Here is a 16,992-nt window from a genome sequence, read left to right as displayed (position 1 = left end):
AGTAAACCACTCTGCCTCAGTTTCCTCACCTCAGAATGCAAGAGAACAAATTAATTAAATGCTTGTGAGACTCTCAGCTCTTGTGGTGATGAGTGCAAAAAGAAAGTGTTCTCCAAAAAAGAAAACAATTCTTATTCATAGAACAATTTGTACAACGTGTTTTCTTTGAAACATGGGGCCACAATGAATGACAATAAAAATAAATATTGAACAGCTGCCTCATTCACTGTGTATCATCTATATGTGCACTAAACCAGGCAGGGATCGTTTTGCAAAATAATATCTGATAATGGAACTAACCACTGTGGGCAAAATTCTGCTGTCAGTTTCACGGGTGCTGTTCTCACTGAATTCAACGAGAGCCACTGAAAACAGAACCAGGCCCTGTAACATAATCTTATGCATAAGGGGAAGAATTAAAGATGCACGGAAAACCCTGATTTTAGCAATTGCTGTCTTCATTTTGCAATGTTCTTTTAATTTAAATTTGAAACAGAATTGAAAATAAAAATGAAGAGACATTTCAGTACTTGTTGCTATTTGATAAATAGCAGTGGAAAGCTCTCTATGAGCATGTCTAAACTACATGCCTCTTTCAAAAGAGGGATGTAAATTAGACATATTGAAATCGCAAATGAAGCCAGGGTTTGAATTTCCTGTGCCTCATTTGCATAATGGTGGCCACGTGTTCTTTTGAAAAAAGGGCTTTTCGAAAATAGAACTGCCATCTAGATGGGTTCTTTCGAAAAAACCTTTTCAAAAGATCCTGTACTCCTCAAAAAATGTGTTCTTTTTCAAAAGAACACGTGGCCGCCATTATGCAAATGAGGCATGGGAAGTTCAAATCCCGGCTTCATTGCAATTTCGATATGTCTAATTTACATTCCTCTTTCGAAAGACAGATGTAGTCTAGACATAGCCTATTATACATATAATCACTCAGGAAGAAACTCAAGCCCTGGTCTTTTTTCCATGCACAACTTCACAAATCATATTTCACAAGTCCATCCATATTAAAACTGAAGATCTATGAAGTCACAGAAGTTTGGGTGTGTGTTTGCATCGTGTGTGTGTTTCCATGAAGCAACAGAAGTTTTGTGTGTGTGCGCGCTGCTTTCTTCTACATACCCCCTTTATTTTCCATACTTAAACTGATCATTTATTTTGGTGAAACATTCAGTCAAAAATAATCATATTTCAGTCAAAAAGGTTCAACTTAAAGAAAGTTATAAGGAACAGAATATGACCCCGTTGACTGGAAATGTATGGGTAACAGGCTTTGCGCCACCTGTTTTTGAATATATACACACAGATATATTACACACATGCACAAATATAAACTCTCATATATACATATCTACATATGCCATACTGTGTGTTTCATTGCAGCCAAAAAGAGGCAGAAGCAGTCTTACACAGTTTTAAGCAGTCTTACGCAGTTAATTAAATTCATAAAGATAAACAGAACAGTGGCACAGTTGCAGACAGACAACCATCTGTCTTATGTTGCTATGAGCAACAGTATCTCCATGTTGAAAAAGAAACATATCTGAGGATTCAACAGTAGAAGAGAAACAATTATTATCTCAGAAGGTTTTAGACAGAAATCAGACCTTTTTATGGTGAAAGAATATTTTTGACTATTTAAGGGAGGAATCTATATTAAAAACATTTAAATATACATTTTGTGTCCTACTATCCTCTCTTGGATCCTTTCATTTCTATCTTTTAAAAAAAGAGAGAGGTATTAAGTAGCTGATGACAAAGGTTAATCTTATTTTAGCACATTAGGTCAAAATGTAATTCCCTCCTTTCTTCAGCTAGAATGTTTCACCTTTGATCCGTCCAACATAATCAGTGCAATCCAGCTGTTTCCTCACTTTCACAGCCACAATCTTGCCCCCGCCAAGCATTTCTTCCTTACTTCCACTCTGACCAAACACCAGCACAATTCTCCATTTTTACTTGTCTCCTCATTACATATCACTAATGCACTGCTATGGGGACTACTGTATGTTCAGTCTAACATAGCTGGTAGTCTTATGGAGAAAAAAGCTGTGTTGCCCTCTGACATTGCATGTAGTAGAACAGATCTTGGATGTGTCACACATACAAGTCATGTACAAGTGTGCACAGTCAATATGTGGCATAAATTAGAGCAATCTTCTAGCTACTCTGACATAAAGGCAGCTGATAAAAGTTTCTGGGAGGCCCAACTGTATCCATCAATCAGTCTGGATTAGGTGTGGCCTTTGCACTCCTGTCTCCTCCGGCAGCAGCAGAATGCAGGACATGTGGACTCTGTGCTACTGGAGGATCCATTTTTGTACAGGACTGATCTTGCCAGAGTTGGTCACACTGAATTTATGGACAATGTGCTGGCAGCATGGTAAAGGTTTCATTTCATGAGGAAAGCAGCAATATATTCCAATAATAAAAAGTGGCTTAATCTGCTTGGATACTTTGTTTAGGATCTATGTTAAACAAACAACACAAGCATTCTGATAAAGTATCTGATTCTAATCTCAGGTCTACCTTCCATAAACATAACACTGTTGGCTACACTGTTGGCTTTAATAGACTTATTCCTGATTTATGCTGGTGCAAATGAGTAAATCTCATCTCTCTTCTCCCCATCACTCAAGGAAAAAAAATCTGCAGTGTTTGAACGTTTGAACCACAATCTGTGGTTCTATTACAGTGACATTCAGATACCATTAGGGAGTCTGAATTTGGTTGCATTATATGAACAACAACAAGGGCGGGAAACCTTTTTTGGTTCAGGGGACACTGACCCACAGAAAAAAAATCAGTTGGGAGCCGCACACAAGTGAGAAGCAAAAAACCAAAACAACCAACTCCCCTCCCCCCCAAAAAACTAAGAAGGTTAACGATACTTTCCACATTCCCCTCAGACACCAAAGCCTGGGGGTGGGGGGAGCCCAGGCTAGTAGATTTTGTGTGCTTGGGAGCCAGATCCAGGCAAGTTGGGGGCCGAATGCAGCCTCCAGACCTTAGGATTCCCACCCCAGCCAACAAGCTTCTTTTCAAACCAGGTAGGTAGGTTTTGTGTTCAAAAAGACATTTTTTTCAGTTTAGCAGATCAAGGATTATGCCTGCAACTAAGTAACAGAACATGCACTCAACATTGTTCACCTTCTAATGGAATTTGAAGACTTCAGACTCTTCTAATCTGTTTACACAACAGTGTATAGTGCATTGCATATAACAGATGTAGGCCGAGAAGCGGCATCATGGGATTCAAAATGATTTGAAATTACTCATTTTTGAGAATAACTCTACTATATTACACAGCCTGATCTCCAAAGTAGTGTTATGGGGAAAAGAGGGGTCAGCCACCTGTGGCTGCAGTTTTAAAGCAGTGCTAAATCACAACATTGGGTACTCCATTGTTTAGCATAAAATCCTGTGCAACTGGTTAAAATTATTGTTTTCTAAAATATCATTTCTATTTCACACTTAAAGCATGTTTGTTGCATTGCCAAGTGGTTAGTTGTTAAACAGAGCAATTACATTTATCATTTTGGTAAGGAGATGGCATTTGCGGTTTGTGTCAACATCAGAACCGACTTTCTAAGGTCTTGTATTTTCACCCAACAACTAGGAGAAACCAACAAAAATGAGAGTTTTGACAATATTCATCTTTTAAATGTGAAAGAGTATAATCATGCTGAAGATCTCCTTGGAAATAGCTTATACTTCCATGGCTAGCAATAAGATTAAGAAAGAGACTTTGAGAGAGGAACTGTGACCTCTTATAAATACGACGAACAAATTAAGAGGGAACCAAAAGCCTGATTTATCAAGACAGTGACATGCTCAGCTTTCAAAGTGGAAAAAGCCAGCTGCTGCACTGCCAAGTGTTGGATCTTTCCCTCTACTCATCCATCTCAAAGTAATCTTCAAGCCAACGGTAGAACAGAATGTATAGTGCCTTTCCCAGGAGCCAAGTGGTTCTCTACATTACATCCTTGAGATTAAGAATAAGGATGCCCTGACAGTGAGACAAATGAGTTACTGGATCTGACTACCAAAGGAGGCAGGTGGATTTCAGATAAAAGGAGGAATTAAAAAGGGAAAAATGTCCTTTATGTCACAAGGGAACAGATTATAGGGCCTAAATGGTCTCTCTCAGGTATGTCATCTATGATTTCATAAACACTAGTTGTGAACACAAAATAGAGGCACTGCCTGAGTTACAAACATTCTGCACATACAAACAAAAGCTCACCTGCAGCCTTAAGGGAGAAGGCAAGAGGCACAGATGGTGGTGAGCAGCACAAGTGCTGGCCAGAGGACTTGAGGAGGAGCAAGGGAACAGTCATGCAGCCAGAAACTGGAGAGAAGCTATGCTTTGAACCCCAAACTGCTGCTTCTCGCCTGCTCCTCAGAGTCCTTGGGCCCATACTTATGCAGTTCAGCATCTCCTGGTGAGCAGAGGCTAGATGCAGCCTGAGGGCAAGGAATGGCCAAGGGAAGGGGCTGGACATAGGAGCTGATGCAGATCTCACAGGGGTGAGGCGGGATGGATGAGCAGTCGGGGGATGCCCAGAAGCTCCGTTCTGGAGCTCCACTACCTCCTCATCCTCCCATAACTAAGTCTCCCTTTCCAAGCACCAGTATTCAAGGTTAAATAAAAAAACCTATTTCTTCTATTTTTCATTGCAAATATGCAATATTTCTGCTACATTATAGGTTAAATAGGCTTTTGAGGGCTAGACTGGGAACCTCATTCCCATTTATAACAATGTTTCTCTGGGAAAATGCATTCCAAGTTCCAAACAACTGACTTACCAATGAACTTTTGTAACACAACCCATTTGTAAGTTGGGGAGCGAGGAAGTGAACTGCGCAATGACCATGGAAGCAGACATTCTCTACAACAGATGTATTAATTAATTTATATTTAAAAGCATGTTTGGTTCTAATTCATAAAAGAATCGAATACCAAGATTTAGGAAGAGCAAAAAGTGATGTTTTTTTAAAGTGCCCAAAAGTGCCTTTGTGACATGAACGCCAAGTTGCTTAGGTGCTTTATATATATATTACCATTTTTTTTAACCAAAATGTTACTAAAATCCCCCCCCCCTCTTTTTAAAAGATGGGATGGATGTAACAGCTCTTATGCTTTGAGAGCATACATGCTGACATGTGTGGTGAAAAACTTCCCTATAACAGGTTATTCCACGAATGTTCCTTACAAGCATTCTTGTATATTTCTCTGAAGCAACTGCTATTGGCAACTGTCAGAAACAACATACTGACTAAAAGATGAACCACAGCTCCAACATAAGATGGCAATTCCTATGTTCACTAATCAAAGTTTAAAAATCCCAAACCACTATTGTTTCATGGTAGGAAAATATGAAAGCAGGTAAGAAGAAATGAAAGTCCCTGGCTTAAAATGCTTCACTCTAGGGATATTTTTGTTAAGAAAAATTATAAAGAATGACATGCTTTGCAGAGAGATAGGAAAGATGAGTCACATTTCAGGCAGACCAGCCTTGACAGTGTTTTGTGTGAATGCTAAAAATAAACAAGGGATGTGTGCGCCAAAATATAGGAGCTTGCAACTGGATCTGCTGGGTTCATGGTAAAGAATGTGATGATGGAACATTTTATCCTTCAGCTTCTGGGCTGAAGGATAAAACTCTCCAAAATGTTTAGACAAGTACTAATTGCAACAATGAAATGCTGAATGAGGAAGTAAGGTCTTCGCAGAAGGTTAATTTATCCTTGGAATGTAACTATGAGAAGCTCTCTGGAACAGATGGCATGATCCACAGCAGAAGGCTACCACTTGACATTAGCAGCTGTGCATGACAGAGCGCCATACATGTTTAAGGAAAAGACTAAGAAGAATATCAGAGACTCTACTCTGTTCAACTCTGCGTGACTGCAGGAACTCCTCCCCCGCCCCCCCCCCAACCCCCTGTGTACTCCTATACATAGGCAAGGTGCAATTGTAGTCCTTTCACTGAGAGAAAGACTCATGATTGTAGCACCTTTCTCCAGGGAGAGGAGAATGCCAAGAGGATCCCTTCCTTGCTCTTCAAAGGCAGCAGTGCAGGCTGCATGTACGGTGTGTGCACATGGTACACCTTGTCCAAAAGGTGTGCGGTGGCTGACAATCCCCCTACACTTCTGGAGCTGCTATGGAGACAAGGTGTGTCTATAACACCCTGGGTGTGGACTGTCCCTTAAAGGTGCAATTTAACATGAGTAATGTCAAGATGTTGGACTCCCTGGTATTAGGAGGCTAGAGGGCAACTGTTTTCTTAAAAGGTGATTAGGATGAAACAATATTTGTTTCTGGTGGAGAGTTAATCCTTTGCTAGTGGTGTTTTTGTGTTGCTTTATTTTTAAATGAAAGATAGGTTACCTGAGAACAAGAAAGGTGAAAAGCAGAGCCCTGTGTGAATATACAATTTGTATCCATATCGGTTTCCACAAAAATGAGCTGCAGATATCCACACTGATGCCTGCAGATGCGGATACCAGTGGATATAAAACTGAGAGCTGCAGATTTGCAGGGTTCTAGATACAAAATTTGAATTTGCATCTGTATCCATATCTGCAAAAATGAGCTTCAGATATCTGCATCCACATCTGCTGATGTGGAGATCTGTAAATATAAAGCCGATATCAACAGATTTGCAGGGTTCTAGTGAAAAGGTTTCTCTGAACACATTGTATGCATTTACAAGAGTTTTATCCCCTTAGAAAACTAGATAGAAACAAAAGTTTCCAAACCAATTCTGATTTGTTCAACAGATATACATGTCATTATACTGAGATTTTAGAGACAAGTACACCACAGAGGAAACTTCCAATGTTTTTTTCAAGTAATTGAAAAGTTTCATTTTTACAAAACAAAAAGCTTCATTTCAATGTACTGTAATATCTTTTATTCAAGTATATATTTGTATTCTAAAATATAACAAAATATAAAACTAAAAATATATAGGAGGCCCCCGACTTTCGACATGATTGGTTACGGGGGAAGCCTCGCAAGTCGGGGGCATCATAACTCGAGTCTTCATTTACGATAGGCACCGTGCACCGTCATAAATGTGTGCTGAGGATGTAAGTCCAGGGTTTCCGTCACCTTCTGCACTTACAAAAATGGTTGTAAGTGCAGGGGGTTGGAATTCGGGTGGTCGCAAGTTGGGGGCCTCCTGTAACAATCATTTCAAAACACAAATTTGAATTTTTTTATTCAGACAATGCTCCAATATTGTTAGAAATTTCCCCCCCTCTTTCATCTAAATGGAATTTCAGGAAAATCTACCTGATTTTGCATAGAATTTAGTTTTTGATAAAACTACATATTCTGATGCGGTTTAGTTCTATAAAAGTTTTTCTGGCCAGCTCTACTCTCTGTGAAGGTGCTGAAGTTATTAATTTATATTGTATACCTCCTTGTTGCAAAACATACGTTTGGGGAATATAAAAATAAGATAAAAGGATCTAAAGTGGAAGTTCTTTCTAATTTATATAATTACATATTTTGGACTTGGAGGTAATAAAGATATTTAATAATTGTCCATCTACCTTCACAGGCTCACAGATGATCGAAGCTGCTCTTGGAAAGAAGCTATTTTTGCTCTGATTCACTTTGCAGCAGCAAGGACTTTTCCCCCTTACCAGGATGAAGTCAAAGTAATATCACAATACAGTTCAACCAGTTTTCTGAGGTTATAACAATGTTTAGTTATACGGTAGCAAACAATCCTAATCCATTCCATGTTAAATATTGCAATCTTTGTTAATATAGGTTTGATCCTGTGTCCAGTGAAGCTAATAGGTGCTTTGCCATTGATTCAAAGCATGGGGGGGGAGGGGAAATCAAGCCTTGTGGGCACAATCTTATTCTCATCAAAATCAAGGTGAGTCTTTCCATTTACTTTAATTGGAACTGTTTTGGAGACTTGATATTTAGTAGAACTATATGCATGTAATATGCACCAAGCTTCACTGGAGTTTTGTATGTGAAAGAATTGTAAATACCGACTTTATAAGAGCTTTTCTATTAAAGGAATTACAATACCCACCAAAAAGCAAACTAACAGCTAGTCTTCAGCACAGAACAGAAAAACTCAAATTTAATTCACGCACATGCAAAAAAGTGAACAGCGTGCCTAACCTGTCCCAAAGTTTATACATGTTGCTGCATATAGTGCATCTGACAAACATTCAGCTTCTCCCTCACTAAAGTAATACAGCAAAGGAACAGAGTGCAAAATGAATGACAAAATCAACTAAATGCATTTGAAATGGCTATTCTTTGTAATATTTTCACAGGAAGCAGTTACTGTATATTTTAGCACATGAACCACAGAGGAGTTTATTCTGTCTAATAAGGGTCTTGCTGGTAGCTGCCACAGAATGAACGAAATTTTATTTGTTCTTTCCAACTAATTCAGTACAGTAATGGAAATCTCATCTTCTTTCGCTTTTATGCAGTCAACAATAATAGTTTGGATTGTGCTTCAAAACTCAGCACGTGTCTAGGCTGCAGTGGATTAGAACAATTTCAGACAAAATGTGTATCTAAATACTGTGTATCTAAATACTAAATATTGTGGCACCTAATTTTAAAATTGAGCATGGCCATCAAATTTAAGAATGAATTGACACTCAGGTAAGAGAAAAAAAGATATAGGTTTTAAAAACTAATAACTGAAATAACATTAAAACATTAAAATAATTTTAGTAAGATCTGCTCTGTAAGCAGTTCAGTAAACAGAATATTTTGTTTTCAGTGTTAAACTGAGCATTAAACTGAGTACCAGTCCAAGTTATAGGTGAGTGCACTTATGGAAACAGGAAAAAATACTTAGAAATATGGGTATTAAAGCAGAGCTCAATCTGGAGACTAAATCAATATTATATTCTCCTTAACAGGTTGGTGGACTTTTCTCTGGTGTAACCTTTAATTAATGTAGAGTGCAAACTGCACAAGTCACTGACAACATATTTGTTACTCAGGCAGCTACATACATTTATTATAGAGATGAGACTGGTGAGCTGCATAGAAACATGAGGATTTTATTTAGCACTTAAATACATACAAGTAAAATAGAACTCAGAGAAAAATATAACAAAACACTTACACTATGAACATAACATAAAAACGGCCATACCGGGTCAGACCAAAGGTCCATCTAGCCCAGTATCCTGTCTGCTGATAGTGGCCAATGCCAGATGCCCTAGAGGGCATCATACTCACAATCTTGTGGAAACCTTTAAAAGTAAAAGGGAAGAAAACTATGTGGAGAGCATTACAAGTGGGCTTGCTGGTACTAAGACTTTTCCCATTCTGTCATCCCTGATGTCCCAACTAAAGATTAATCAAACACTGTATTTTATGTCGCCTTTTCCTGACCATGCACAGCTGTCTGGGAACTCATACCTGAGGTTCCAAAGTCTGACACCGGACATTTGCATTAATACCTTGCCTAAAAGTGGGTTGTGCCCACAAAAGCTCATGATACCATCTACGTTTTGTTGGTCTTTAACGTGCTACTAGACTATTGGTTGTTTTTTACATTTTTCCTAGTATTTCTAGTGCATCAGTACATCATGTCCCTCCCAAAATCATGTTAATATGCGAAGGTCGACACTGGCAAAGGGCATCTTTTAATTTTCAGAAGTATGGACAAAAGTACTCTTGCTTTTACAGTAGACTTCCAATAATCCGGAACCTATGGGACCTAGGCAGTGCCGGATTATCAGATATGCCAGACTATCAGGAGGTACTATAAACTGGTTATATATATTTTGTATACATTATATACTGTATATAAAGTGTTAACCCTTTTTATTGTACATACTGTATACAGTATACTGTAATATTTTAGTTTTTTTAAGCCTTTTTTACCCTTTTTGCTCAGTTCAGCTGCTGCCGCTGTTACCTTGTGACTCATTTTTTGCTGAAGCTCACTTACTAGGCTCTTGCCATTTTGATGCCGGACTATCAGGAGTGCCGGACTATTGGATGCCGGACTACTGGAGTTTTACTGTACTCGGGGATTATGCATGTTGGTGTATGCATGCTCCACAACCTTGATTTACAACTACAATTCACAGAATTTTCACACAAACTACATATACAGAAAAATGCACACATCTGGCTGAAAACCTGAGCCATAGTCTACAGTTCCAGAGGAGGAAGCTTGTATTTTTTCATTTTACTAAGGCTGTTTGACTGCTAAATATTATTTCTAATTGTAAACATTTTGATGTTGCTCATGTACTACAGTGATTTGGGAAATATAAGTACTGAGATAAATTAAGTTATGTACATCAGGGAGATACTATTAGGTTAAAATTTTAGAATACCATTTTAAAATTGTCATAAATAATACACTGCAGCTACTTTTCTTATTACTTTAAATGCTATCTCCTTGTATTTCTCTGTACAAGAACAATGAATAACCTTTCCAGTTTCATCTCTTCAGTTTGTGGTAAAATTCATTTTCAAGTTCTCATACAATAGCTAGGATGAACTGCTGCATTTAGATGCCACAGGAATGTTAAACATTATTAAAACATTTCTGTTGCTTCTATCTAAAATCAATTATATGAAAACTGACATATGAACAAAGCTTTTACACAGAATTTATTTTAAATGTTATTTTATGATTGCATTTTTTTCTTTTTAAAAAAATCAGCAGAAGTCTACAGAAACATGGCTTATGTAAAGAATTTACATTTTCATAATATCTGTACATCTATGAAAGCTCATTATCCAATTTTTGAAGCTCATTTCCAATATCTTGTAAGGTCCACAGCTTCAATAAAAATGAATACAACTTTATTTTATTGTATTTATAATCTGTTTTCAGATAACAGCCAACACAATCAACAGAGAGAGGGTGAATAATATCTTTTATTTCATATTAGTTTTCCAGGTTGCAAGCAAGGGAGGCCAAATGCTTGGAATGAAATTACTTGAGGGTGTCAAAAATCAGTCTGAAAATTGGAAGTGAGGCTCAGCAGTAACTAGGGAGAGCCTAGCTTTTTACCATATATGAGAAAACCCTCATCAAGATAAAGCACGTATTTGTTCAGACCTTCTGAAATTTACATTTAAGTGGCTATAAGGAGGTCAGATTTTAAATCCAGAGTTTGATCTTTTACTTTCAGGCCAGTCTTGGTTATAAGGCAGAGGGTGAGCCTTGAAAGCAGACTGCACAAACTGAATCTTATTTTCAGACTTGCGCTGCAACAGTTGTGCAGAAGAAGGGAAATAAATACCTCCCCCCCCCCCACACACACCCATAGCAGACTGATGGCCTTCATTGAAAAGACAGGTACACATTCTTTTCTGCCAAGTGAAAGGAGGGAAAAGCATTTGCAATGTTTCCAAAGTTAGAAGGAATTATTACAATAAAAGGAAAAAATATTTCATCACCAACCACAAGCTGCTATTTAAACTAAAAACTGAAGCAAGACTATGGAACAATTCCGAATAATTAACCAATTTCACATCTTGTCAAAACTCTGCCAAGGACTTCAGAAAGGCCACTGTTTTGACTTGCTTGCATATTTCAACAGACCTTATCCAACTGATATTATGCTAGTAAAAATACTGGCCTAACTGTAATTCAATAACAAGATGTTTTTATTGCTGGCAACCTCAACAAGATAGATTAGGCATTCTGTTTGCAGAACCTTTACTACCAAGGGGCTGGAAGCATATCTTATGGTTTTCACCGAGACCAGGCAAAAAGGCTTGATCAGTTGTGAGTGGGGCTTACTTTGGCCATGTTACAATTAACACATCTGAGCAATGTTGAAGCTTGTCATTTCTATAATCATTGTCAAATCATCACTGGCGCTGCTTCTGTTCTTTTACATTCTACCTATTTAAAACTTGTTTTTCAAATGGTCAAAAGGGACACTGCCAAGGATCTTAGATGTAAAACTGAGTCTGCTTTATTCTGAGGGAATGTACATGTACAGTATGTGCTGTGTCCTCCCTTCCCTAACACTATTCTTCTGCTTTTTTCCCAAGTAAGGACACAGAAATCAACAGGAACCTTGTGTTCTTATGAAGACACTGAGTACTCAGAATTCCATGCTATATGCTATGTGATCATTTAGAATAATCTGGACTTCAACTCACATACTTTGTAGTCCTATTTTTGAGATTTGTAAGAAGAAGGGATGGAGTATGAAAAAGAAATTATGATCAGTAATGAGAGTAAAAAAAACCTTTACAGTATTCTTAGGAAATTGTAGTGCTCAATAGCCTATTGATAACCAATTTACTTAAGGGACAAAGTAACTGCATTATAAGTTTTCATTGCCTTAGACTATAATTAAGGATATAAAACATTCCTTGCCTGTAGCTTGTCATTGCCATCATTTATCCAAAGCAGTATCCACATTCTAGTCTTGACACAAAATGAAATAAAGAATTTCCTTAACATTAAGGGAAAGACTATTCCTCTATTGTAGTTTATCTTTATGGTATTTTCAATCCAATTACCATACTATTAAAAGTTTATTTTAGTAACCAAATCTCAAGACACCATACATGGAAAAAACCATGATGCCAAATAGAATGTTTTCTTTTCATTATATATTACTGTGAATCTATTATTGTGCAGTAATTTGCCCAAACACTACAGTATAACTAGTGTAAAATGTAATGATTTGCATCAGTGCTGTTGGAATCACTATTTTACTACTCCTATTCATAAGAGGAAGGCTGCTGTCTATGGTGAACTTTATGACAGGTGAAATGCTCTATGCACCTGACCCCACGCTAACACCTCTGCTCTTTAAAGGAGTACAGAACAAGGGGCAACAATCCTTGTTACTTCCAAAGAGTCAGGGATACAGGCAATACTTTTGGAAGCAGATTAGACTCTTCTCTTTGCTCTGCCATAGGAAACACACATGGCTGTAGCAAATATAGTACATCTGAAACAGCTTGCGTTTCCATCACAGCAAGTGAATATTCACTCTGCAGAGTAACTATGTCTTGAATCCTTCAGCAGAGAAGGCCTCATAAGGAAAGGAATTTCAGGCAAAAAGGAAGAGAAAGCTACTGAGTAACAATGAATTTGTAAGCAAAAACTCACTAGGAGTTGGTACTTTCATTCCTTTAATGTGATAGGATGTAATGCTGTGGCCTAAGGTGTAGTTAATAGGTTGGGGTGGGACCAACACTCCTCTGTGCTGCAGGAACTACAGTAAACCAAAATATATTTACTGTTTAATTAAGCTTACCAGCCTGCGGATATCCCTCTCGCACTCACGCTTTATTCGATTAACCTCATCTTGATGGGACTGATAAGCAGAGCGCAGGTCAGCAGCCTTCATTTTATCTGCCTGCATAATGTTGTTCAAAGCTTCTTCAAGCTGCTTTTTACCAGATTTCAGTTCTAATATCTCTTGCTGCATCTTTATACGTTCGCAATCAAATGCTTTTCGAGCTTCTTCTCTGGCTTCATTTAGCAATGCATTTTTCACTTTGTCAGCTGCCCCGTCCCGCAGCACGTTCACCGTCGACTGTAAACGCTGAATTTCTCCATCTTTTATTTTTACCATACGAGCTACTTCTTGCTCGTGCTGCCGGATAAGCAGCTCCCGGACAGCCTGGAGTTCCTTCATTTTCTCCTCATGGAGTTTAGCCTTTAGTTCAGAGATGTAGGCAGTATGCTTGTGCTGCTCCTGCTCTCTTTCTTGCTTGACTTCCTGGATTCTCTCTCTCAGTTTACCCACCTGGAACAAAGCAATAAATTAAACTTAGTTTAACAGAACTGATCATGATGCTGACTCTCCAGAATACACCATCTCAGGTGCTCTACAATGGAAAAAAATGAGATCTGAGTATGTCAAACTTAGGGTCAGTTTGCATCTGGATCCAAACATTGTAGGCTTGGGCCTTTCTGCAGCCAAAACCGATGTTTTCTTTCACCCGTAGGATACTGGCATATTTTGTTTTAACCTATAAAATGGACTAAAGCATTTCCAGGATTTTTTGTCAATCCATTAGGGGGCATTCTATTGCCATAACCTATTTTCCTAATGTGACCCATACCCACAAGCTACCAGTTCTTGAATGCTCCCTTTGGTCTGGAATCAGTTTAGGGAGATGGGTCAAATTGGTAAAGTAATAATGGAATCATGTAGAATTAGGAAGCTTCTTTGTGTCTTTGGGGGAGAATGGAATGCATTTCACTGCTTGCCAGAGTGGCGGGCAACTTATTTTTTTCTGTAGTGTTCATATTGTTTCACAATATCAAAAACATTTAACTAATTTATCCTCACATGGGAAGCTGAGGAGCAGAGAGCTTAAATGACTTGCCTAAATTCACATAGAAAACCTGTGTCAGAGAAGGAATTGAACTCACTTCTCCTGCCACTACTTTAAGTACAAGACCACCATTTCTCATCTCATCTGACTGCTGAAGAGGTGAGAAAGAAGCTATCCTTTAACGAATGAAGAAAGGAGCAGCAACCAGAAAGGAGGAAGGATTCTTGTCACGAGGGCGAGAGTTCGGAGGTAAAAGCTGAAAAACAGGACCTACATTTTAATTTACTAAATTTGGGAAATCCACCTTAAAGAGGCCGGATTTTCTGAAGCCTTGTACTCAGAGTTTTTTGCATATCAGGACCACTCAAGGGGTTTCAGATTGGGCACCTAAAAACTGAGGCATCAAAAATTCACTAGACATTTTTTTTAAATATAAGTCAAAGCCTGTAAGGGCTAAAAGCCATATTATTGACTATTATATCAATGCACAGTATGATAAAACCTCATTATAATGACACTCAGCAGATTGCATGAACTGTGATGTCTTTCCATGTGAAATTATACACTAATTACAAACCTGCATACCGTGTTTCTTCCAGAACGAGGTTACTACACAGCAGGGGAAAGAAAAACTGTAATGCTGAAAGTGAGTAAAGTGAGTAAAAACACTATGAATAGAATAAACAGTGATCATGACTGCAGTATCCGAAGTGAGGCATGCAATGGCATTTTAAACCAGGTAGTTCAGAGCAGAATTTTACTGCACAAACACTATCATTTACCACTGTGGGGATCAATCTCTCAGAAATCGATTTAGCAGATATGGCCCACTAACTGACAGCTGATCATGCGCCCATTGACTCCAGAATGCCACTGGAGAAGAGTAAGGAGAGCCAATTGGAGAAATAGTGCGGACACCATGGTAAGTCAAACTAAGGTACATTGACTACAATGATGTTATTCATGTACCTGGAGTTCTATACCTTAGTTCAACATTGCCCCCTAGTGTAGACCTGACCTCATATTAAGAAAGGTCTAATAGATGCAAAGAGAAAAAAAATATTTGCCCGGAATAATATAGGTTATTATTGGAAATAGATCACTTATCTTGGTTTACCACAATTGAATTTTATCCATATGTAAATGCATCTTCTGTAGTTGATAGGGACGTTGTAATGATATTTATTTCCAAGACTATAATCAAACAGGTACAAGTGTCAAAACTTCCATGCTTATGTGAGGCCCCCTATTTCTGCATGTGAGCTTAAAGTAAACAGACTGGGTATTTATTCACCTAAATGATCAAATGTTGTATATATAGAGGGATGGAAAAAGAAAGTTCATGGAATGTCGTTAAAATAAAACAAAGAAAACCAGCACTTTTCCATGGTGGTTAAAAATCAGTTGCAACAATTTATCAAGACATACAGTACTTAAAGTTTAGTCTTATTCTACATACAGGCAGTCCCCGGGTTACGTACAAGATAGGGACTGTAGGTTTGTTCTTAAGTTGAATTTGTATGTAAGTCGGAACTGGTACATATTGTAGGGGAAACTCTAGCCAAACATTTCTCCAGAGCTCAGTTTTATTCTCCCACACCTCACTTCCCTCAGTCTTTTATTCTCAAGCTGAGGTGTCTGCTGAGAAAAGCCGCTCCGCGTCTCCCTGGTCTGCTGGAGGGGGGCGCTAGCTTTGCGTCTCCCTGGTCTGCTGGGGGGAAGCAGCTAGTGCAGTGTTGCCTCACCCCGTTTGTAAGTAGGGATCTGATGTAAGTCGGATCCATGTAACCCGGGGACTGCCTGTATATTGTTGATGAAAGGTAGATTTTACCCTAAAGTAACTTGGAGTGAGGAAACTTCCAGAAGAATTCATTAACAACTGAGTAAGTAGTCTTGAAATTCATGTTTCCAAAGAGCATTTACCCTCAAGTGATTGAGCAAAGAGGAAAAGAGTGAGGAGGGCTGAAGATACTTAGGAACCTATGTCTCATTTTCAAAAATGCCTTTTGGGTTAGTCACCTAAGTCTCAAGGGAAAATTGTTTTCTAATCAAGACAGTTCCAGGTATGCTTGGACCATGTGCTATAAACTGAATCTGACAAATCTCTCAAAACATTAGCAGACAATAAGAAAAAGTTGTTTTCACCCTGGAACATCACTGATTTGATTATCTACACCACTGGCCTTTGTAAATTAAAGCATTAGCCTATGCATGTAGACACAACAATCTTGCCAAAGCAACAGCTAGCTTTTCAGCAAAAGAATACAGAATGTTATTCTTCCTTGCCCATCGTATACTTTCCTAGGTTAATCTGCATATGTTTAGGTTTGGACAACATGTGAAAGGCTAATGTTTTCTTTAACCCACAGACTACACGCTTTGAAGAATATTTGATTTCAGCTTTGTTTGCCTTTACAAGTTAAAATAAAACAATCGATATAACCTTTGGGGTCTGTTAATTAAAAGTTATGTTTTCATCGTAATCATGTCTACAGTCAAAACCAAACTTATAGGGCATATAAGTTATATATGTTGTTTTACCCTCTGTAAAAATAATTCAGATCCTCATTGTGACTTGAGCTAGGTTTATATTTTCTCTCATTTTCACTTACATAAACACTTCATTCTTTCCATAACAATCCTATACAATGTGTTCTCAGACATTTAATTTTCCTACTATATGTCATTGTCCATTA

General features: G+C 38.1%; 1 protein-coding gene across 2 annotated transcripts in view; it reads right to left on the bottom strand.

The window, feature by feature from the left end:
* The window catches only part of JAKMIP1 (janus kinase and microtubule interacting protein 1), a 161,386-nt gene that overhangs the window by 44,634 nt on the left and 99,760 nt on the right, over nt 1–16,992 (bottom strand). For both annotated transcript variants that reach the window (XM_089777801.1, XM_089777802.1), the window contains exon 6: nt 13,267–13,761. In XM_089777801.1, the coding sequence (XP_089633927.1) occupies nt 13,267–13,761 (495 nt within the window). The remainder of the gene's footprint in view (nt 1–13,266; nt 13,762–16,992) is intronic.

The sequence above is a fragment of the Pelodiscus sinensis genome, chromosome 4 (genome assembly GCF_052426305.1).
Source record: "Pelodiscus sinensis isolate ZL-2025 chromosome 4, ASM5242630v1, whole genome shotgun sequence".
Lineage (NCBI taxonomy): Eukaryota > Metazoa > Chordata > Testudines > Trionychidae > Pelodiscus > Pelodiscus sinensis.
This window is presented reverse-complemented; position numbering and strand designations above follow the sequence as displayed.